The 25,037-nt window shown below is 41.0% G+C and overlaps 1 protein-coding gene across 1 annotated transcript in view; it reads left to right on the top strand.

The window, feature by feature from the left end:
* Positions 1–296: 296 nt before the first annotated feature.
* Positions 297–25,037, top strand: part of ARHGEF28 (Rho guanine nucleotide exchange factor (GEF) 28) — a 71,594-nt gene continuing 46,853 nt past the window's right edge. Inside the window, exons 1-6 of the mRNA XM_009872049.1 lie at positions 297–309; positions 2,609–2,792; positions 4,066–4,231; positions 7,531–7,603; positions 12,232–12,278; positions 13,754–13,811. Of these exons, the coding sequence (XP_009870351.1) occupies positions 297–309; positions 2,609–2,792; positions 4,066–4,231; positions 7,531–7,603; positions 12,232–12,278; positions 13,754–13,811 (541 nt within the window). The remainder of the gene's footprint in view (positions 310–2,608; positions 2,793–4,065; positions 4,232–7,530; positions 7,604–12,231; positions 12,279–13,753; positions 13,812–25,037) is intronic.

Raw genomic sequence — 25,037 nt, 5'->3', positions numbered from 1 at the left:
CTTAATAGATGTTTAAACACAGTAATTCATACCATTAATGATTAATGTTGGTAACTAGAATTCACCAATAAACATTGTATTCAAAGATTGACATTAGAAATATTTTACAGACCTTTGAAGAAAGAAACCCATAGCTCACTACTTTCCTCTGTGGCCTAGGATCCTGCAGCAGACCCTGTGTCCAGCTAGACACATTTTTGCCTAGATTCTGAAATGGGGAGACCAAGAAACAATTTTAGTGCCCCAAATCTGGGAGAAAGTAGGTGTTGCATGGGCAGGCTAATATACCGGATCACATGTCGGCTAGCCGTAAGAGTGAAGTTTAAAGATGCTGTTTTGGATTTTATATTATTTTATTTTTTTAAAAAACAGCATACAACATTTTTTATGCGTGTTCTAGAATTGCTTGGATATGTATTGTGTATATGTTTAGTGCTATTCAGTTTTAAAGAATCCCCTCTGTGTCTTGTTCATGTGTCTGCTTCTGTTAGAACTGCAGTGAAATAAAAGCTGCAGATGCTACATGCAGGTTTATTGGCTGTTACAGTGCTAGAGTCTGTGTCCTGAAGCTCCCTTGTACTCTGATGTCTGGAATTTATTTCATTTATTGAAGGAAGCTTGACCTGGTTTTCTGGGATTTGACTCTGTCTGAAAGTTTTGATTCCGCTTGAAACGAAAGGTAGAAAGTCTGGATGGGTTGGGTTTCCACCAAATATTCAGAGCAAAACCTGATGACTGGTGGAGATTCCTCAGTAATTTTCCCTGTGGAGTGGCAGGGCAAGTTCTTTAGGTTACTTGCCATTCTGACTTTATGAGATGGGGAAATACATATTTTTTAATACTCTGACTCTTCAAGTCCAGCATTTTCAAAGCAGGCTAATGATTTCAGCCCCCATCTCTACAAGGACGTTCCAAAAGGTCCAGAAGGCAACTCTCCTGTTAAGAAGTCCTGAGAGGATATACTCATCTGAGACATGACAGCAGCCATCAGTTATGAAAAAGGAAGCTGTGAAGGGAAAGAAATTAAGTAGTTTTCATGCCTATTTCAGATGGGACAAGAGGCTGCAGGCTTATACTGAGAAAGGGTGAGCTAGGTTAGACATTTCAAATCTTTGGAACTGCAAGGGTAAAATTATCCCTTGTTTGGATTGCTTATGTAGGTTATAAAAACCTCTCATCACTGGAAAGTTTTTAGAACAGATGAAACAAACATTTATCAGGAGTGATGCTGATCCTACCTTAAGGCAAGGAGTGGGCTAGAGATCTTGGGGAATCTTAAAGTTTTGTCTTTTTTTTTTTTTATGGTTCCATAAAGTAAATGTTTCTGACACTTTGAGAGGGAGTACTTGTGCTGAATACAAGCCAGCAAGGAGCAACTATTTTTGCATGTAACTACATAATACTTCTGTTCAATGCATTAGTGTTTCTGAAAAAACATATATATTATTTTTTTGCCTACAAAACTGCTCTCTCTGCTGTGGGGTTGCTTTCGATCAGCCAGTTTTATCTTGAAAATATTGATACAGAGAGGAAATGTGACAGCAATTTGCTGTTCATTTAAGCTGTATTTTTTTGCACAGATGTGTACAATGCGTCAGGAGCTTCACCTTTCCTGTGCTGCTGGAGCATATAATTTTCAGTAACATGTTCTGAATTGCTAAAAGAGAAGAAAAAGTCATTTAAATCAAGACAAATTTCAGTGTAATTTCATAGATCGCTGGAAGCCTAGTAGAATTCAGCCAGTTGTTCGGAGAGCTGTAGAGTAACTGCCCTTAAGTACTTGACCCTTGAGGAAGTACCTTTATATTTAACTTCATACCAAAATATCAATGTAAGGAAGAGGCTGAGTAGCACTTGAGCTTAGTTTTATTTATTGCCTTTAAATTGCAGAGACTCTGTTTGAGAATGTATGTAGACAGATAAACCTTTTTTTGAATCAAGGCCAAGGAAAGGCTTGAGTGAAGGATGAGCCTCTACTGACTAAGTCATCATTGTGTACTCTTCTATTTTAACCTGATCCCTTTGAGAAGCATTGGCAGGTGAACTCACCTTTCTGAAAAGAGAGACAAGAATTATCCTCTATATTTTGCCCACATGTGTGTTAGCTTGTGGCTCGCTGTGCTGCTAACGATCGCTTACTGTGCTGAAGGCAGCCTGCCTTGAAAAATCACACCTTTTTTTTTTCCTTCTTTTTTTTTTGGTCTTTTTTTTAAATTTAGATACTTGGCTGTGCTGACAGGTCTTCTGTGTTGTTGAGGCAATGCAAAGCCACTGGAAAATTGCTTTCTGCAGTATACTGGAGCACCTCTTGTGCTTAATGCTGTACTGTATACAAAGAAATATTGAGATTATCTAATTCAAACTTGTATTTTTTGACTGCTGAAGTTAGATGGAATTTGGATGTCCTAGTTTAGCTCCACAGATGCAATTAAATATCTAATTCTGTTGATTTCAGTGAAAGACAGATTCTGCCAAAGTGCTTCTGTAGGTCTGAACCTGAGCTGTGGTATTTCTGCAGATAATAACAAATGTCATTTGGTACTTCCTAGAAAATAAAATACTGTGTTTCGTCACTGATGATTTTGTTTGATTCCTCTGTTTTTTTCAGAGCCTAAACATAAAGAAACTCTTCTCCACCTTGTGATGAAATTGGGCTTGATTAAACTTTCACAGTTCTTAGCAGCCCAGCCTGGAGGGTCATCAGCATTAGCACTGCCTAATGAGGATGGAGCAACACCGTTAGATTTGGCTTTACAAAACGGGCACTCCAAACTTGTTGAGGTTTTCGCGAAGTGAGTATAATGGTTTGCTGCTCCCTTTGAAAAACTGTCGGTTAAAGGATGTGGGGAATATAGTTTTTCTCAAAACAGTTGCCTATTTTGTGTTGTTTTCTGTTGCTTTTTGCCGTTATTACCGTTTTAAGTGGTAAACTTGTATTAACAATTAAAGGAAGTTATGATTTGCATCCTTCAATCCTTCATTACATTTGCAAGTCAGTTAACAGTCAATTAAATGACAGAGGACCAGCTGAACTATCAGGTTCCTCTCCTAGCACTACTGCAGCTGAATCCTGACGAAGCACCAACTAGCAAAGATATCCATTAGAATATATAGAAATATTTATTTATAAACAGAACCATAGGACCTGACTATCACGAAACCTCAGCAGACTTTGTGACCTCTGTAAAGCTCAGGTCTGAATGAGTAAGAGAGAGTCAGCAGCAAAGCTGGTGCTGCGGCTATGACTGGTTTTGCCAGAGGGCTGTTGCACTGACAAATGACTTAAAGGACAAGTGCTTTCTGGCACGTTTTGGATTTCTGGAGTTGCCTCTGTAGAGACCTGAGGAGATGCTTGGTATGTATGTGTCCCGGGGTGCCAAACGATCAGCGTTAGACACCCTTTCTCACTGTTTTATTTTCTTTGCAAATAAAAACATGCAAGAATTGGGTTACATTTTTATTCTGGTGTGTGGCTCGTCCAGTTCTGGCTCTGTAATCCATATAGTTTGTGTAAGACTTTCCTATACTTGAGTTTAAAAAAACAACTACTGACAGGACTGGTACAGTACATTATGTTATGAATGTCTCGTTTGTAACGTACAAACAATGCTGTATTCCCTTGAGGTACTTTCTGTTTTTCACTGTCGTGGGATAACAAACCTGCTAGCTGCCTGTCATGTCTTACTGCTATATATGGCAACATTAACAGGAAAAGGTACTATTGCTAATTTGCAGCAATAAGGAAAAATAGGTATTGTCACGGCTCGCTCTTTCTGGCTTATTTTACTAGTAAGCTGCCATCTAGAGCTGACATTGTTCTTTTCCCCGCTGATGGCTAGAAGTAGCTGCGTGGTTTTAGGCCTGAATGTAGTAATTGGTAAGCATTTGTTTGCCCAGCTGTACTTCCCGTGGATGTTTCATATCTTCTGCCTCCAGTTTTTGCTGCGGGTGCGCAGGGGTCCTGACGGGCTGTGCTGACAGCGATCCTGAAACTTGCTGCAGCCGTGCTTTCCGTCTACCTGTGCGTGGAGCATCTGCTTTGCTTTAAAGACCGTGTTGTTCCAGTTTCCAGGGCAGTCACTTGCTTGACATTTCAAGAGCGGAGATCAGTGAGGGTGCTTGTGTGCAGTTTGTTCATTCATCAGGAGCTCTGACGCTGACATTTAGCCACACCGCACAGCACTTGCTGTTCTTCCGAAAATACTTCTGGGACAGATCTCTTCTTTACCAGGTAGGTGCCTATCTAGTGCAAGGCATTGTCACAGATTTTCTTCTGTGGTTTCCAGCTATAGACGTTTTAGACTGGATCCGATTTTCTCAAATAGCCTTTTAGTTTAAACTGCTTGTGTCACTAATGGCCATTGTAATTGCATTGTAACTGTTGTGGGCTTCTATTTTGTGTAAGTGTAGCACATCTTATATGTGAAGTTAAAGGGTAAAAGATGTTGAGAACTTTAGCAAAGCCTCCTTTATCTCCTAAGCTGGTTTTGAATCATTGTGAATATATTTCCTTGAAATCTCAGCGTATTTAGTTGCATTACCATTGTTGATACTTACTTTAAAATACTTAATTTAGTTCCATTCTTCTGTGTAGTGGTGTAATGCCTGGGAGCCTTTATCAAGAGCCAACTCCAATTTTTTACAGCAGGATTATGGGGTACAAGCTTTTGCTACAGAGTTTAGTTGTAGTGTGGTGTGTCTTGTTTTACTTATTTTACTGGAGCACTGCTGTGATCATGTTCTTCAGGGTGTCTCTCAATTTCAGTAAAGTAACGAGGAGAACACCTGAAAACACAAGTTTTTTAATAGCAGCGTAAGTGCTCACATTTTTAAATTGAGACTGCATAGCTTTATAAAACTACTGAACTACGAACACAAAAATAGGCTTTTTTTCTGGTTTTAAAATTCAGGTTTTTTGTTTTCCATGCTTAAGGTTTCCTTATTTGTGTACTGATTTTCCTTGAGTTATCTTTGTTGCATTTTGCATTACTTTTTAACTGCAAATGTGATCCGTATATTATATTTAACACAAAAACCTAAGGTGTGATGTATTGTGTAGTCCTTACGTACAATCTTGTGTAACTACACTGCCGAGATTTTTATTTGTTCAATACAAAGAAGTTATTCTGCTTTTGTAGTTTGCAGAATACCTACAATTTGTGTGTAGTTTTTCCATGGAAACAATAGTAAACTCAGTAGCAAACCCAAGACTGTAATGAAGAATGCATTGTTATTTATATCATTGGCTTTTTCTTGCGCTCATCAAATCCCTGTTCTTCTGGTCTTTGAAATGGAAAAAGAAACTGTGGTATGTTAGATATTTGCATGGCTCTTGGACACAAAGACTCTTAAAGGCTGCAAAATTCTACACTTGGTATATTCAGCAAAAAGCCTACTACACTTCATTTGTGGGCTTCCCTTGTGCTCATTCCTCTGGTTGTATCAGGCTAGATTCTCCTTTTCGGGGACCCTATTCCCCCTTAACCAGCATCAGTGTCACACTACTTTTAATAAAGCAGAAATGAGCCAGGATAATAGGGAAGATAACATGATTTAGTTAATTTTCTATACACCAGGCATCATCCTGAAGTGTGTATATGTATGTGACTATGTATTATGTCCAAAAGATAAGGTAAAATAAATTTTCTTTGTGTTGCAAACAAGGACTTAGTTGAATTCTAAGCATGAGGTAGGCACTAGAGATTTCGTTATTTCAAGGTATTTTTAAAATAAGAGGTAGAATTTGTTGCCATAAGTAACAGAGTATTAAACTTGTCTACAGCAGACTGTACATCTAGTTTCTTGTATCTTGAAACTGCAGAAGTAACCACATTGCAGGCTTATGTCAAGAAGACATGGACTAAAGAGGAGCTTGGCTTGGTTATGTTTGCATGCAGTGTCGGATTTGTGTGTGTGAAATAGATCACTTGGGGAGCAGCGCAAGCTATTTTTGCATTTGTCCACGCAAGAAAATCCCAGTCTTTCTCAGATGTGTTCTTCAGTCCTTGGTCTATGGGTTCTTTAAGGCCCTTAACTATTCCTTACAAGTCTAAGAGAGTAATGGAAAAGTTAAAACAAACAACCTGTTGGTAAACTGCAGTTAACCGTATGGGAGCCATACTTCACTGGAAACCGTCAGGGGCTCTGCAGAGCCCTAAGCAGCGTGTGGAGATGACCCTGTCTCACTTCCTGGAGGCAGGGCAGCCAGTGCAGGGGAGAGGTCCTCTATGAGAGGAAAATAAATCTGGAAACTAGTGGACACATGTGAAATGGTGTCAGGGTAATGAAAATAGAAGAAAAAAAAGAAGGACAAATCATCCAAAACAATTAAGATAATTTATAATAATGTAAGTATTTTTGTTGCCTGGTGGTGGACCCATCTGTATTTTCCCAAGGAGGAAGGGAAAGTTTAGGTTGGGTATGAGGAAGCACTACCTCACGGAGAGGGTGCTCAGGCACTGGGGTGCACTGCCCAGGGAAGTGGTGGAGTCACCGTCCCTGGAGGTGTTTAAGGAGAGGCTGGATGTGGGACTCAGGGCCGTGGTCTGGCTGATGTGATGGTGCTGGGACATAGACTGGACTTGATGATCTCAGAGGGCTTTTCCAGCCTCAACAATTCTGTGATTCTGTGAGTTGACTTATTTCTTCCTACTAGATGTGGGAATCGGAAGGTGTCTTGCACATCCACAGATGAGTGTTGAAAAACGTAACTAGCCTCACTGGGGATATAGCTGGCTTGACAGCTGCATGGCTTTCAAAACAGTTTGGTTGCAATATTCTGCCTGGAGTCATCCTGGATTTTTTTCTTTTGCATTCAGGTTGCCTTTTCTCTGTTTGCCACTCTGGTAGATGACAAATACACAGAGAACCTAAATAGAGGGAAAGACTAGAAGGAAGCAGTTGTAGATGAAACTAGGCAAAAGGAGACATACTCTCCTGCACCCACTTTGCTTCTAAATTTTGAGGGTAATTGCTGAAGTAAGGGACTGAGTCTTAGCCCCATCTTCATTTTGAGCAGAACTGATACAGACAGTGTGTGTTTCTGAGCAAGGGATCAGCCTGGCAAGGGGCCACAGATGCCTGCCAGTCTGGATTTACCGTGTAGTCAGCGTTTGGTCCTGGTTTAGGCTCTTTGTATTGCCCGTCTGTCAAAATTGCTCCCTTTGTAAGGATGTTATCAAGGTCAGCTGGACTTCTGAACTGAGCTGTTGTGTAAAGCTGCTGCTCTGCTTTTCTCATAGAGAAGGTTATAAATGAAGTACATATGTTAAATCTGATCCTTTAGATCCCTTATGTATTGTAAGCAGCAGGTAATTTCTCTCTGTAGTTGGGAAATATTTCATCAGTTCCCCTCCTGAGGAGTCACAGTCAGTTTCCTCTGGAGGTTAACTGATAAAATGCTCTGTGGGTTTTCTATCAATCATTTTAGTATTAATGTATTCTTTTGCTAGTCTTTGATACTGTTTTTGAGTTTTCAGATAAATGTCTTGGACATCAAATACAGTTACTGTCATTTTGATTTTTTTATAGAGTATTAATTCAAACCAAGTTGAGACAGTGGAAGGTCCAAAAATGCCCTGCAGTACAACAAGCTCTGTAGAAGGTACAGTTTTTTGTTCCATAATGTTGCAGTCTTTTTAAAAGCTCTGGAAAGTTGGCACAGATTCATACATTATTTATTCAGGAAGATCATGTTTCATATTGCCTTAGAGACCTGTAACCAGACAACAGTGAAATATGCAAGTCATACACTATGAGAGTTGTGTAAATTGTGATACTCCCTACAGAGCATTGGTTTTCCAATGTTAGACTAAAGTTGTTCACAGAATATTTATGGTAACTGGAAAAGCCTTAGTAATGTTGTAAGAGTAAGAAAAACGCCAGAAGGTTCCAGGAGAGGGCAGTGTTTAACTGAATGAACGCCCCAGCCAGTAAATTGCAGTAAAGCCAAATAACTCAATAAAGATAGGAGCAGAGTAACGTTTTGTGTGAACTGTTTGGGATCCAGCCCAGACTTATTAATGTGGAAAAATTCCCGTGTGTTTCAGTTAGACATTCAATATTTTGGTGAGTGGTTTACCTCTATAAGGATTGTGAGACCGTGCTCACTGGTGGGAACAGTCTTTCATTGCCAGAATACATCCCTGTGTACCTTAGACAAGGGCCTCTTAGAGCTGAAACGAAAATCACGAAAAAAGGTCATTCTTCAGCATCATAAGGATGACACTTCAGGCATTCACCTATGATCATTAGGAGTTGATTAAAAGTTTTCATCAGTTGGCCATTTGCTTATGTGGGTGATGCTGTGTATATGTATGAAGCCACAAGCTGAGAGCTGTGCACTCTGTGGGAGGCTCAGTCTTTCTCTGTGTGTGCAGAGGCGACGCTACTGAGGGCAGGAGAAACGCCAGGACCAGCATAAACTGCTGACAGCATCAGGATCAGACTGAAGGAAAGGAGTCAGACAGCAGTTACAGGCGGCAGTAGCTAGTAACTTTAAATTAATTGGTAAAATGGGGACACAGTTGTTGTGTAGGTCATGTTTAAACATGTCGGGTGCTGCTCCTAGTGCTGGAAAAGGAGTTTTATACCCAACGTCTCCAGCAGTGTTCAGGAAACAAGTGTTGTGCCATTGGAAAGTAAATTTGCAGAGGAGCGATACGCAGTTGTTAGCTGTTGCAAACTATGCACACGTGTTACTGTAAGCGGCAATTTATAGTACAACATTTGCGAATGAGTTTGATGACGCAATGTGCAAATGCACTGACTCTGGGTATTCATCTGGGTGTTGTATTCTGACTAGGGTGATCTTTGTGCTGCTCCTTGGGGATAGAAATTGAATGGCCTGGGTTGGTAGCACTATATGCAGCAGCAGCTTGGGCAATACAACTTCTAGGTGCTTTGGTATTTTCTGCTAAAAATGGCTTTAATTCAGGCTGACTTGGCACAAGCAGACAATGAACATCAGTGCATATTGGTTGCCTAGAGGGAGAATCACCAGTCCAGAAGATCTAGACTCACTTTAAATTCTACTTTTAAAGCTTCTTGTCCCCTGCTTATGTCAGAAACGTTCGGCATATATTGGCATAGGCACACCTGCCTATTTGTGTTTTCAATGGAAACTACACTTTTGTGCCTTTATCAGGGTCGTTTTATGCTTTTTAAAAAAAATAAATAATAATCTCATTTCAGTTCAACAGCAAAAAAAGTATGCTACATTTTGGTAGTATCCTGGATTTATACAAACAAATTGTACAAACAAATTACTTTCTGTGTTGTCTGTTTGTAGACATGAAGAGCCTGTTTGTATGCTGATGAGCAGCGAAGTGTTTTAATCTTCTTGGATTTTCATATTGTTATTTTTTACTACATTTCTATAAATCAGAGTTTTTTGTTGGCCTCCATTTGCTAGTGTTCAGGAGACCAAAAGACGTTTTTCAAGATTGACTTAAAATTGTTGCTGCTAGATGCAGAAATGTTATGAAATCATTGTCAGACCACTTTCTACTACATTCTCAGTTGCATTCCGTGAACTTTATAAAGTGACTGCTAAGCTCAGGACATGAATTTGACACATTCATGTAATAAAAGGATCTCCCTCAGATTGTAAAACTGCTGCCATTCCAAAATGTAGTAACTACCCACTTCAGGATTGTCCTGGTTTGAGCTAAAGAGAACTAGTTCAGTGGTTTTACTTCTCAGCTCAGTCTCTTCTAAGAGGCTGCACTTTCTGAAGTTAGCAGTGTGTTTTTGCAGACAGTGCCTGCTACTGGGAGTGATAACGCCTGGTGTTTATAGTTAGTACGAAGGATTGGTATGCAGAAAGGCCCTTGCTTATACTTGCTCTCATAGTAACCAAGGTCACTGCTGGATCATGTGGGGTGCACTGCGGTGCTGGGAAGAAAAGGGTCACAAAAAAGAAAAAAGTTTCACCTCTAGGGTGGATCAGGCAGGATAGGTGACCCAAACCCGACTAACAAGAGTATTCCATTCCATACACGTCATATTCAGTGTAAATCTGAGGGATCACAAGGGTCAAGCTTCAATGGCCTGTGTACAAGGAGGACTCTGTCCATTCTTGTGCCCTCGATCCCGATCCTGAGTTCTCAAATCCAGCTCCCGTATCCACCTCCTGTCTGCTGCTGACCCTGGGGCCACCCTGGTGCCACCTGCTCCGCAGCATCAGTAGGGATTGCTGTTGGTGGGTGGTGGGGTGGAGCTGGGTTTGATGCTGGTTTTACATGTATTTGTATATATTATTTGTATATATTATTTCTTGTTTTCTTATTAATGCTATTATTATTAAACCTGTGGGGTGGTTTTTTTTGTTGTTGTTTGGTTGATTTTTTTTGTTTTGTGGGGTTTTTTAGGTCTGTGAGCTCCTCTGCATTATTCCATTTCCCTTCCCTTTTGAGGAGGGAGAGGGATTATTAGAGAGCATTTGTCCTCCATTTAGTGGCCGTTCCAGCTCTAATGCTTGATGTGCGTCAGCCTAAAGTCAAGATCAAGAGACTTTTAAAACTGAATGCTATCAGAAGTCTTGAGCTGTCGTAGCGGTACATTGCTTCTTATGAAATGCAATCATATAAAACAGTGGGTTGGTGTAAGGTGATGTTGCTGGCTTAGCAGTGAACCCTCCATGGCAACTTAATTAAATTAAAATACATGGAGTGGTATGTTATTATTCAGTGAGAATGCAGAATGAAAGGTGAAATAGTGGTTATCTTAGCTAATTCTGTAGTTTGTGCTTTTTTTTTCCCTATTTTCTGACCTTGAAATTCCATATCCATAAGTTGACTGAATACTGTTACCTGGAGGACAAGCCATTTGCTTCTACAGAATATTAGGTATAGAGCAAACAGCTTTTTATTTCTGAGAATTGTGAGGCTGTATAATGATAATTCCAATTGCATGACAATGTACTGTAAAAATGATTTTCCCACTGAAGCCTTTAAAGTAAGTTTCTGCAGTTACAGAAGAAATAGTCTGTTCTTTCTAGCTGAGAGGTGATGCCTGGGATGCTTAGTTTGATGGCACTGGTGATCTTGTGCTCGGTGACTGGACTCTGTTAGAATGCACGGAGAGGTATACATGTGACTGCCGCAGGAGGTTTGTTCAGGAAGGTGGAATTAAAAAAAATTAATGATCAAGATACTGATCAGCATAGACCCAGTCCTGACTCCTGTCAGTGTCCAGAGGCACTGCTGAGGTCAGGGACGACAGGCACACTGATAGCAGTGGGCTCATAATTGCCTCCCAGCACGTTGTTGGGCAGGGCCATTGTTGCTGAAGGTTGTTCTGTTAGATAATACACAGCTGTGTTTGAATTGTTTTTCCGAAGATATATTGATACAGCTCTTTAAAAAAAAAGAAAAATAAAGAGAGTATAGACTTTGTGCAGTGCCAAGAAAAGTCAGAGGTCCCATACTTATTTTAAATATTTGCTGCAGCTGGAGAATGGAGAGGGAATCGTGTATCTGAGAATAGATGTAAACTGTGATTTGAAAGGTTCAGTGTAAAATGAAACGTATTTATCAGCATAACTCTGGCTTTGTAAGTATTATTATTTAAAATATATTTACTAAATAATAATGTTGCTGGAAGCCTGAGTGATGCTGATGTTCATCTGCATTCCTGTAGCTAGACCACTTCTCTCTGCTGTTTGACTGTAATCCTCGAGGCTGTGTTTGGGCAAAGCTTGCAAACTGTGGGCCTTGTTTTGCATATGCTCTCTCCTTCCCTATAGCCTGAAAAAGAAACCACGTTAAAAAAAACAACAAGACAGAAATGAGCTTTTTTTTTTTGCTTTTGAGGGGTGAAGGTGCAAAGTCTCATTTCAGAAAATGCGTGAAAACCCCGCAGAAGAAAAGCAGAGCCCAGCAGCTCCGCAGAGTTGTTGCGAGCACAGTGCTAGAGCTGTTGATTTTCTGAGCATGTGGGGGTTAATCAGCAGCTGGCTGACAAATCGACGTGCTGCTTGCCGAGCCTGAACATAACTGTGACAATAACATAGCACTTGTTGTGCATCCAGCTCGCACGCTGCCCACGGGAACGCTGCAGTGGGGAGATGCATGGGCAGCCCATGTCCATTGTTCTGGCTCGCCTGCCTGTTTGCCTGCTCCTTGTGCCCCCCCACCCTCAACTGATAAAGGAGAGACACCAGCAGCACAAACCAAAGCAGACCCAAACTGAATTTGCTTGCTATTAAATCAGGAATCTTTGCTTTTACAGGTTCTGTGAACTTGGCGTCTGACCAGTTGTCCCAGGATGATGCAAAGGTACAGATTTATCCTTACACAAATAGCTAAGTTTCGTTTAGGTTTTGAATCAGCAAGCTCTGCTTGGCTATCTGAGCACCTCCCAGAACTAATAAATAAATAAATAAGATGACTAATGTCTGTCAGACAACATTTCCTGTCTGTTCCTATCCTGCGGGAATTGTTATGTGTGTAGATGATTATTATTTGAAGGAACCTGTTATGTGGTTGTGGCCCGGAAAGCTGGGTTGGAGAAGCATCTCTGCTTTTGGACCAGGAAGCTTTTGTGTTCCTGGTGAGCCTTAGTGCCTTCAGGGTGTTTGTAGCTCAGCTGCCAGTCTTAGGGGAGCACAGCCTGTCTTGCAAAAACTTCATCCTTGAGATGGCATGATTCATTACATCTGAGGAGTTCTGAGAGAGACCTTCTGTGAGTCCTTAATGCGACCTGGCTGGGAAAATGCTTCATGTAAAAAGCATTGCATTTCCCATTGTCTTCTGTGTGCAGATATCTAACAGCTTTTGGGGAGGACCAGTACTTGTGAGAGGTCCCATAGACAGTTGTATTTTACCTCTCATTTCTCTTCTGCTTTTTATTTGTAGGTATCTGTTTGCAAAACCAGAAAATCATTGTCTTGGGTTTTTTTATCACCTTTTAAGGCAGGATCTTGATTATTAGCTGAATTGGGTATGAAGCTAATGTAATGTTTTGAGTTCAGAGAAACAAAATTTGATAAAATCTGGCAAATCTCATAAAGGTAATTATCTTCTCAATAGCCAATGACTACTGATTTTTTTAAATAACATTTGGATTTAGTGGAATGTTTTACTGCCACTTCTGTTAGATCATTATTATAGAAGTGATGACCTCTTTGAATTGCCAGCTGTACAGAAGATTGACCCTTTGTTTGGGATTCACGTTTTGCTATTGTAATCTATGTCATCTCAGAATTGTATCTGTGCAGTATGCATACATTTTGAAGTCTATGTTGAAAAATGTATGTTGGGGCAGAGTGCTGCAGCTCACAAGTCTTGCTGTGGAGAAAAGATTCTGGTACCATATTCACTGTGTCTTGTATTATCTAGTAGAAAGACCGTAGCTGAATCTACTGACCTGTGATATTTCTATGAGTATTAACAGCTCAAGCATTAGAGAAGGAGGCATCTTACAAATGTAGTGCTCTTTTCTCCAAAGCATTGCATGTGGGCTAATCAGGGCACAGTTAAACTTTGTAAGAGAACAGCAGACTGAAAACTGGAGTTCACATAGCAAATGAGATGTAGTTTTGTCTCTTCTTCGACTATGTTTAGAGTTTGAACCTAGAGGGTTCATTTGCATATCTTGGAGTCTGGGAGTACATGCAGTATTTACGGTATTTATTTAAATGGTTAAAATGAAGTCACTGCTGCTTGATAGTGTTTGAACTGAAATCTGAACGCCTAAAGCATCAATGCAGCTTTTTATCTTCAAAGATATAGCTCAAGTTATCTCATTCTAGCCTTTCCTAGACTCGGTGACTCCTGAAGAAAATGAAGATCATGTCCTGTTGGGTATAGGTAAGAAAAAATTTGTCATTTTGACTTCCTGAAAGCTATGGGTATATACTGTGATGCTGAATACACACAAGGCAGTTTCTTTAAAAGTGGTGAAGGTCATTGACATTGCAGCCTAGCTTGGCAAAAGATCAATTAGTTATATCTGTGTCAGAGAGAAAGCCTCTTTCAAAGCGTCTCTACACAGGTGGTATATCCAGCAGTATCCTGATACCTGTGGGAATATAATGGAAGATTGGCAAGGATCTGGGCTTCGTGTGCTTGACAAGCAGCACACCCTTGCCTAAGATAACAGAGGCCTGGGACAGATGCGGGGGCATCTCTCACATCCCTGTCCTGCTGCGGGAAGTAACAGAGCAAAGCTGTCGTGTGAGTCCTGGGAACTCAGACGGAGCAGCAAGTAAAACATAACAAAGCAGGGGGTTCAGTGCCCCATGCTTTCCAGAAAGAGGAGATCTCCTTGGGCCTGTGCTGCTGCTCGTTTTGCTGCTCATGTGGTGGCTGCCTGTGTGCCTTTGCCTGGAGGCTGCTGCAAAGATTCTCCAGATTCTCAGGCTCCTTGCATTTGAGCAATGGTTTGCGGTTGTTCCTGTGTCCTGCCTGTTTCAGCCCCTACAATACCCTAGGATTTTTCAGTAGTGTATTAGCTATTGTAGGAACAATCATCTTGAAAATAATTTATGACAGAGCCAACATATGTGACTGAAGATGAAATGAAGCATGTAGAAAAGTTTAGATGCCACCGAGGTGAGTTGTGGGGCTGGTAGGAGAACATAGCCGGTAGCACTAGAATGGTACACTCAAATGGCAAGGTGAGTATTTCCAAGTTTGGGAAAAGCTGCAAGGAAAATGTGCGAACATGGGCTCATGCAAAGCTAAGGAAGACCAAAAAAAGACAAGGAACTTGGCTCTGCCAGTAGGAGCTGCTGTGCCAGGTGGTGGGGTTGGCATCACTTGCCTGTGGTCCAGTGCTGAGCTCAGAAAGAGCAGCCCTGGTGGTGTCATTCAGACAGCCCATATGCAAACTTCGGTGGCTGCAAAATGAAGAGTTGCTCTGTGTATGTGGAAAGGGAGGGGATATATGTGCATGAATGGGAGCAGTATACGTTGGAGGGAAATGAGCTGACATAAACTCAGAGACACAGTTTTAAGAGAAGAAGCTGGCAGATTAACATAATATACCAAATTATACCAAATGCCTGTTTGTCCACCATTTAATCATGCTTGACTCACTCTCCCATACAAGGAATATGAGATCTGCATAAGGGAATTGGAGTAGTAGCAAAAATGTTAATATTCACAGTTATCCTGACTTTAGTACTTTTGAGCATAGGACAGTGTAGCTGTCCTTGTCTTGCTCAGAAATGCAGTGCATGTACATGAGATGTTAATGCCCATATGCACAAATCTGTTTTGTCAAGTAAGACTGAAGTGTTGGACTGTTTCTTAGCATAGGAGGGTGTGGAGCCATTGGGGAGTGATTATGGTTTGCTAATCTGAAGCTACATCTGCTTCAGTCTCTGCTCTAGTTTTACCATCTGGAAGGAACATAAGGTGGCTTAAAAGCTGACGGAGTGGAAGTTCTCCACCCTGAAATTATATCTGGTATTTCTTTTTCTGACCCTTGAAATGCCTTTTCCTTCTAAGGCATAGTTCGCACAGTGCTGCTTGTGACAGCTGGAACAGGAGCCAGGCCCTCTGGCTTCAGACCAGCTCAGTCTCCTCTCTGATGCTCGGATGGGCAGCTGCAGCAGATCCCGAATCCTCTGCAGGGAACAAACAAGCAACTTTGGCCATGGTTCATAGTGTTAGGAGTGATAGGATGTAGATTCTTAGAGGAGATTTTGGGTCAAAAAAAAAAAAGGAAAAGGTGAATTTGCCTACAACTTGTAACAAGATTTAGGTACTTAAAATTTGATTTAAATATATTTTCTTTGGTGTCTTATATGTGTATAAAGTAAAATTATAAATATGAATATAAATTTGTAGATATACACATATCCATCCATATACACATGTACCTAAATCCCTTTTGTTCTAGACACAGGCTCAGTTTTTATTAAACTAAGAAAAATTCCCTGTTGTACATTTTATCTGAAAAAGAATCAACTCTCCCCAAAATTCTAATTACCTTGTAGTACGTTTAAAAAGTTGGCTTGTTTGTGCAGAAGCTGCAGTGAAATCATTCTTGCTTGTTTCAGAAGTAAGTCGCTGTAGCTGAGAATTTGGTTGCCCTCTCTAGGGACTATATCATGGACTTGCTGCCAGCTGCACTGTGGGCTTTGCTTGCCCATCACCCAGTTGTGTACTCAAGTTGGCTGAGGCACTGGTAACATAGACATCTGATGGGATTTTGCCATTGACCTCAGCAGGGCCTGGAGGGGCTGAAGTACAGGCTGGAGAGTGAGTGGGTAATACAGTTTGCAATAAAATGTGGAAGTGGGAAGGAATGAAGAAGGGTATAATTAGAATTTGATGAATACTGGAAGTTTATACATTGCCTTAAGATGATTTTATTAGTTTATTTGAATGTAAAAATCAATGTACGTTCTAACCTGACTCATATAACCACATTGCTAAATATCATAGTTTTATTACCAAAGATTGTTTAAAACTATTTTAAAAAACTTGTTTGCTTGGCAGTGTTGTTAAATGGCGATGTTTTTGGCAGGAAGAGCACACAGTGGGGCATAAAGAGAAAAATGAAAATGGTTGTCAGTGGGGGAGAGGAAGAGGGAAAACATCTCAGGGAGGTTGAGCGCAGAAGAATGAACAGAAGCGAGCAGACTCTGGAATCTCACTAGGAAGTTGGATGCATAAATCAAAGAGGACTTATAAGAGCAAGAATGTGAGTGTTCTTTGAATGGCTACAAATTCTCCCACTTCAATTTCTGACTTCTTTTTCCACGTGGTTCTTTCTTTTAGAAACCTTTACCAAAAATCAGTCACATCATGGAATGGTTTAGGCTGGAGGACACCTTTAAAGAAGCAGTGGCTCCTGGAAGGGCTCTGCTATTTCGGCTCGCTGTTTTCTTCCCCAGCCTTCACTTTCAAGCATATTGACCATTCTGGCTCTTTACCCACACCTAGCAAAATTTTGAAAGTATCTTTGCAGGGTGCTTGCAACACGTGGTGGGATGCTAAAAGGGTACCAACTGTCCCTGCTCCCTGTATTCTTCATCTTTGGATCGGGACCTGGCTGCCTTAGGCCCTGATTGAGTCTTGTAGTTTAATTTTGAGAATTGCAGTTCAATTTTTTTTGTGCACAAGGCTTCTCGTCCTTCAGAATTGCTGGAGAGTCCCTGGGCTCCCACCTCTGTGAGTGTCAGGGTGGGATTGGACCAATAAGAAGCCACATGAACTACAGATGGTGGTTTTGGGTTTGCCATATTCAGGAACTGAAGGAATAGGAGTAAACTGTGGGTCACAACAGGATACTGGACCAGGCAGAACAGGGAGCTGTGTGAAGGCTTCTGAGCTCATTGCTAGTCACACCTGCCAATTTTCTTCCCCCTTCTCTCTCTCCCCTAGAAATTGTTAGGGATCTCATTTGAATTTACAGAAGAAAAAAAAAGTATTTTTTTTCATTGAAAGAAAACACACTGTAAAGATTGAAAGACAAAAACAATACCCAGTTGGAGAGAGTGAATGAAAGAAACAAAATGGAAGGCAACAAAAAGGGATTTTTTTTTCCCCTTTCAATATTAAGGATATGTATTATTGCCAGACATTGTCATCCTCAGAGTCAGCAACCCTGTACATTTCGGAAGAGAGTCTAGGAGGTGACAGCTGAATGCTGTTACTGTTGGGCATGTGACAGTGTTAGCGGGGCATGTGTTTTAAAACATTCGTAATTCTTTCCTGTTTTGCATAGCTGGTTTAGAAGGAGGATGTTCACAAGGCCACTTATAAAGCTGCAAAAGTTTCTCTTTTCCAGTAAGAAAAATCTAACCTCCAGTTTTTCTTGCAAGCAAATATAGTTTGTTTGGTTTTTTTCTTCTTCTAAACTTCAGGAAGACAGGATGTGAATTTTTCAGAATATTTTCCCTGCTCTCCTAGTTACAGTGCCAGTGACCCAGTGGTGTCTGTCTAATCTGTTCTGTTTGCACTGCCAGTGGTGAAAAAGTATTGCAAGCCACGTTTTGCATTTTGAGAGATAAATATACTCATGCCAAATTTTTGGCAGTTCGCTCTCTGTGACCAGGCAGCTAGAGCCTGCCCTTTGATTTTCATAGCTCCCCAGAAATGCCAGTTTAACCATAGATCAGTCTGAGGAACATAGTGATCTTCTCTATGTAAACGGGTAGGACTGTACTATAATCTGTAAAAAAAAAATCTGCTTTCAATATTGCTGTTTTCTTCTTCTTCTTTTTTTTTTTTTTAAAATTAGATTTCCTTACAGTGATTGTTAAGACTTAAAAGTTGGCTTTTTTTAAGATAGAAGAACATGTGGTCTTGCTGTCTGGAGTCCCACCTTTGTGAAGTTTTTGTTAGGTCTGTGAAATGATTAGGTCTTCTTATTACAGTCATATCTTTTGCTCTTTTTTTAGTGATAGATAAAAGTGAAAGCTGTGTGTTAAGTGTTGCCTGTCTGAGACAGTTACAGAGTCCTTTGATTCAAGTTATGCCCATGCTTTCTGTTTGTGGTAATTTTTATCTCTTCCTGACACCTTTCAATCCTTTCTCCTGCATATGCTTTGAGAAAGGTTGGATGATCCAGCTGTAGCATCTCTAGTCCAGGAGTTGCAGACCTTTGCTTCAGTTTCTCTCCTTAAGGAATTTACAGCAGGACCTTGGGCATGTCACTTATCTTTCCTCTGTGTCTCAATTTTTCATTTAAAACAAGGAAGACCATAGAGAGTGAGTTGAGAAGGAGACACAGTACTTGGATGGATTGGGGATGTGCAAGTACTCGGCCAAAGAAGTTTTAGAAGCTCGGTTTGTGGTAAAGGAAGCTTTTTTAAAAACTCATTTTTAGTTGAAAGATGGGTGGTCTGAAAAATTGTAGAGAAGAATAACAGCTGGAGAAAAATGCAGAGTTATTGCTGCAGCTAATGCCTGTGGCAATTGCACTCTGCCCTTTTTTGCCACAGCTTTCAGAGGGAATCTTTGTGTTGCCGCTTCTACTTTTGCAAAACCTTGCACGGTTCCTTGCACCTTACAGAAGAGAGGCTTAACTTGGGCTTGATCTGTCAGAGTCCTGCCAGAAACAAGCTATAAACAACAATTAAACTTGGCAGTAGTTCATTTCAGTAGATAAAACATATTCTCATTTGTTTGGAGTGTCTATAAACAACTAAATACTGAAGATTGCAGGGTAGCTGAGATGTGGGAAGTAAAGCCTGGGATGTGAGCCTGAACGGAGCTTAATTAAAAAGCCATGGAGAAATCTGGAAGAAGGAGCACTGGGCACTAAAACAAGCTTGTTCTTGTTTCTTGGAGTTTTCCTCCACTCTTGATTTTCTGAGACATTATAATTCAAGTTAACCTCAAAAGGAAGGCAGAAAGGAAAGTGAACAAGTTACAAACATGTGCTGTCTGGCTTCCCAGAACTTGTCCTTCTCCTCTGCCTAAAATCCAAAACAAATTTGCTGAACAAAATAATCCTTCAAAAGGAGGCTGTATTTTCCCCCTGATGTTTAAATAAGCTCTTTTGCCTGTCTTGCCACCGGTCCCATTTCACACTAACATAAATAAACAATCTGGATTATATCTAATGTCAAGTTACTCTTTAAATGTGAAATATAATCCAGAAATACATTGTGAAGAAAACAGTCATAGTCTTGACAGTACATACATGAACACATTTAACAGCTTTCTTCCTCCTTGAGAAGCAGCCCTTCCCTTGAAGTCTTGTCTGAAACAGGGAGAATTGGATTTTTAACGAGGTGGGTCTTTGGTGAGCTTCTTGGCAGTGAAGGCTCCCAGCCTAAGTGCAGACGTAACAACGAAGTCATTGGCAAAACTTCAGTAGGAGCGAGAACCAAGTCAGACTTGAGTTTGCTTTCATGTGAGGCCATGTGTGCTCTCCATGTTGCTGGGGCTTACACAGCCCTCTGCAGAGCTAAAACCAGGACAAGATTTTTATTGACTCTAGCCCTTAGTTCTTAAGCTTTTGCATATAAACTCAGAGAAGCTTTTCATCAGGATACAGGACAAAACGCGACGATCTTTCCGTCCATATTTGGACTGCATATCCTGGCTAGTCTTTTGATGTGAATAGATTCTGGACAAGGAGAGAGAGCATTTAGGCAAATTATCTCTTTATGTACTTTGCTGGAAGTGTTTGGTAGTTGTTTCAAGAGTCAGGGCATACTGACCGCTGTCACGTGAAAGTAGTATTAATGAGCTTGTTATCCGAAACTGAGCTTGTTATCCTGAACCACATCAGGTGAATGGTGCAGTGAAAAAAAAAAAAAGAAAAACAAACCCTATAAATCTTCAATCAGTCATCAGAAGAGGTCTGAGTTGGAGGAATGCTGTGAAATTCTATCAGTGGGACAGTGAGCTGGATAGCATGAGAGTTTGGGACAAAGCCTGAGGTAATGCAGTGTGCATGCCCACTGGCTCTTTGGAGCTACATTGAGTCAGGACTAGGTTGAGGTCATGTTTTTGCCTCAGTTTTGTAAAAACTCTGCAGTCCTCTTCATCCCAGTCTTGTAGGTGTTCTCCAAGGATTTTGCAGTACTAGTATAGTTTATGCAAAGCTGTTTGTATTAAATTTTTAAAGGTACATTGCGCTTTTAGTTTTTCAAAGATTTAAATACCACCACTTACAAACAGTTGCTTTTCAAAAGAGCCGGCTCTCTGTAAGATAATGCATCATTGTTGAATATCATGAATATGGTATTTTTGGCATGAAAGTTCTAACAGTAGCTCTTCTAACTGTCGTAGTCACCCTAGTTTCAAAGAAAACATTGAAATAACAGGCTTAAAAATTAATTTTGTAATTCACCTTGTAATCAGAAATATACCTGCAGGGAAATAGTGAAGAATTAGGTATAAATTTAGATTGCATGGTCTCCTCTTAGTCTGGTTGGTTCACAGCAGCACTATGATTCCATGTGCCCTATCTGGCACTGGTGAAAGAATATATCCACGTTGAAGATGCAGCAAAGCATAAAAACTTTCGGACTGGCAGTTGAGCTTAAAGCAATCCAGAAAGCGGTGCACGCAAATTTGCTGCATTTCCTACAGCCTGCCATGACTGTGGAGTATTTCAGTAAACTTGGAGGTCTTGTGTAGAACAGTGGTTTTGGAGACGGGTGCGGTGGCCTGCCACTTTTGTCAGGTTGTGTGTGAAGGCAACAGTTGTTCTGCATTCATTTCCAGGCTAGCGTCCAAGAAATTGTACACATAAGTCAATGGAAAAATGACCCAAATTTATAATACCATATTATTATTTTGTATTTTTCATTAATATTTCTGGTGTCTGTCTGCACAGCATCTGTAGGAGACACTTGTTTCAGAAAAGAGGTCTCTAGGGTGGGTGGGCTCTTTGAATGGAGGAGTGGAGAACACCTGCATGAGAGGAGGTGTGAGCGGGAGGTTTAGGGGCTGGCGGGAGGGGTCAGGGCCATTTACTTTCATGTCAGAATGTGCCTAGGTTTGATACTTGAATTCACTCAGGAATGTGCTTTTCTGGGAGAGCCAAATCTGCTGCTTTAAGCTGGTACTTTAAGGGAACGAAGATCCTCTGCCATGCTGAACACTAATGATCTTTCACCCTGTTGAGACCTGTGGTTTCAATTGTGGTTGAAAGGGTGGGAAGCAGGTGTGTTTGCGGTGGGAGATGTGCAGTGCAAGAAACTCCTCATTTCATCCTTCCCCTGCCCTGCTCCCTGCCCTTCCCAGCCCTGACCCCCTGCAGGTGACGTAGGATGGGGAACCTCCTGCAGGGTGCAAGTGAGAGAGGTGGGACCCACCGAATCCTGTCCTCTCTCAGGCAGTGTTGATGGGTAGTGACCTGCCTGCCTGGATGTTTTGGGATCCACTGCTGAACAGTTTAAATCCCAGACTGCCATCTTACTTGTGGAATCCCTTGTCAGATCTCTGTTCACAAAATAAGGAAATAAATGGGCCGATTCCCTGAACCGAATGAATGAATCACCCATGAGAAATTTAGCAATATGAAATAGCATAAAAACAAGTGGGAGAGGTCATCTGCCAAGATCTTAAGGATCTGAACTTGACTCTGTGTTTTTCAGTGATCGGTTCATCAGTGATTTGGGAAAGGGAGAGGGGAAGGACAGTGATGTGGTGAAGTTTTTCTGACTATTCCAGTGTAAGCCATTGTGGAAAAGACCCAGATCTTCAGTAGAGAAGAGAGGTGGTAAAAATAATGTATGTGACAGGGCATTCTATGAGACCTGTGAGACTGTTGCTCACAGCAGTCTGCACAGTCATGCCATCATTATGTTGTGGGTTGGTGGAAAGAACGTTAAGAGTTCAAGGGTGCTTGGTGTGTGGGATCTGGTTGACAGTCTTTTAGTTGCCTTTAACTCACATTTGCTGAGTTTTCAGCATAATTGCTAAATCTAGTGTAAGGTAATGCAAATATTTTATCCAGGTTTGTTGGCTGATCCTCTCTGTAGAAAGATGTGCTCTAATTTGTAGAAACAATGGAGTGAAGAAGGTAGGAAAGCCATGGGTGCCTGTCAGAGATGCTGATGGAGAAGATCACCTAGCCCTTTCTACGCTGTCTTTCCTTGTCAGGGCATTCTCTGCAGTTTTGGAAAATGACTGCAGGCTCTGCTGGTTCTGGTGCAGAAACAAGGTGGGGGGGAAATCAGCTTCATCCCTAATGTCACGCAAAACTCTGCCCACAAAAGTATTTTTGACAGAACCTTTGTTCAGGCAGCTCTCACCTCACGTGTCCAACAGTGACCCTCTCCAGCCCTGTTTCTGGGGTCAATAGCCCCGCTTTCCATCCCTTGTACACGCTTTCTCCATCTGGGGAGGGTCCGGAGGGCTTGTCTCCTGGTTTGCCCCAGAGAGAGAGTGCTGCCAGCCCATGGCCTAGCAGCATTTGGGGAGAGGGAGCTTGGTGCCACGAGGCTGTCCTCTGAGGGTACTGGGGAGGAGACAATGCCGTTCTACAGAGGCTGCGGGTGCTGGTGACATTCCTTGGCTTCCTTCTGTCTTGCCATGAGCTTCGGGAATGGTCAGACAATAGACAATAGACTGTAATACCTCTGAAGAATATTTGTATCATACAGATGTGTTTTGGCAAGCATTAGGTGAAAGAATTTAAGGCATTGCATTATTTTTCAGAAGCGTTAGCCTTAGGTAATGCACACAAAACCCCCATTTGTTCTTTATCTTCACATCTATACCTTGGTATACGTAACTGAAAACATTTGTTCAGTTGAAAATACGGTTAATACTTTCTAGTTAGAAAGCACCTTTTATCTCATAAGCTGCCAGATCTCTGTGCCAGCTCCATGCAAATGCCACCACTTCTTATTTTTCAGAAGCGTTAGCCTTAGGTAATGCACACAAAACCCCCATTTGTTCTTTATCTTCACATCTATACCTTGGTATACGTAACTGAAAACATTTGTTCAGTTGAAAATACGGTTAATACTTTCTAGTTAGAAAGCACCTTTTATCTCATAAGCTGCCAGATCTCTGTGCCAGCTCCATGCAAATGCCACCACTTCAGAAACAAAGAGTGGCAGGTGAAAAGTGGGTTGGATCCTCCCGCAAAGTGCAAGAATGGGGAAGAAGAGTATTTTTAGCCAAAGACCGTAAGGCAAAGACCTCCTTTGTGGCAAAAAAGCAGCGTGAGGTCTTTCACAGCTGCATAAAGGAGTTTTACAAACTAGAAAAAAATATTCTTTCACAAGACCCAAACAGAGCAAATAACATAAGTGATACTCAATTAACCCTTCAGAAATAGGGGTTAAGGTTGATAATTTATCTGCGCTCTCAGACTGCCATTGACAAATTCCCGTGCAAGATCCTATTCAGCAAGTGGATGAAAAGCCTAAGAGTTTGGCCAAGAATTAGAGGATAAACGGCAGGAGTAAATGATCAGGTTTTTGTCACAGCAGAAATTTAGTGGCTGGATTCTCCAAGTGTTATGTAATAGGGCTCCTGTTGAAAAATTATTTAACAGTCCTTAATTACTCGTATGTTTTAAAAGGTTCTAAATGAATGCTGCTAGTTGAAGAGAGGGACAAGGCAGTAACTGAGCAGTCAGTGAAAACATTTGTGGAGCGCACAGAGGTCGTTCAGGAAAGTAAATGTCTCGGCATGTAAAATATTTTAATGCCATTAAATACATTCCACATTGTGAGCGTTTTGTTCAGTTCTAATTATCCTACCCTGCACTGATCTGAAGTCCAGGAAAACCAATGAGAGTGAGTAAGTGTATTTTACCTGAATGTATAAGTGAAAAAAGACAGAAGCGGTCAATTTAGTGAAAAGATACCATGAAAGTAAGCAAAATTTACAATTTCTCATAAAATAGAACAAAGGAATTATTGCTAAAGTTGAAAAGCGGGAAATTCTAAATCCAGTAAAAACCATACAGCTCTCTCTGAATGTGAACTGCTGCTTGCCTGTAAAGTGCTGCCTTTTGCACATGTCTGAAATTAAGATTTTTATTCTGACTGACGTTAAATACATCCGATGAGTGAGAGAGCACATTGCAAATTGCTTCGTAGAGGGGAAATCTTTTGTGTTAGAGCAGCTGGGAAGACATTTCCTAAGTGAACAAATTATCCAACAAGTATGTTCCGTCCTTTCCTTTTCTCTCCAACTGTGGCCGCGATGGGAGGCAGGCAAGTGCTGTGGATGGCATGCAGGTGGGAAGGTGTACGTCAGTGCCTGCATTCTCCTATGCCCAGGGGATTTATCAGTGCAATTCGAACCTGACATTCCAGGGAGTGGAGATATTTTGAAGTGGATGCTTCATGGATTTATATCCTCTCTGTATTTTCAGTCATCCATTGTCTGCTGTAATTCCCTGGGGCTGTTAATTATATATATAAATCAAACAAAGTCTATGGGAGTGTCTAATATTTAAAGTGAAAGTCTAAGTCTTCCAGTGTCTGGGGCGAATTATTCTTTTCAGGCCTAACAAAGCTGGCAGAACTTCAGTTAAGGGAAGGGCAGAACAATGATGTGTTTCAACTGTGTTTTATGTAATTTGTGCACTTTATGAAGTGCTTGTATGATAGTTATTTTATCCTTGAAAACCTGGTAGATATTTTTCTAATGGGT

Source organism: Apaloderma vittatum, unplaced genomic scaffold (genome assembly GCF_000703405.1).
Source record: "Apaloderma vittatum isolate BGI_N311 unplaced genomic scaffold, ASM70340v1 scaffold4236, whole genome shotgun sequence".
Classification (NCBI taxonomy): Eukaryota; Metazoa; Chordata; class Aves; order Trogoniformes; family Trogonidae; genus Apaloderma; species Apaloderma vittatum.
The sequence above is the reverse complement of the archived record's forward strand: the minus strand, read 5'-3'. Positions and strand labels throughout refer to the sequence as shown.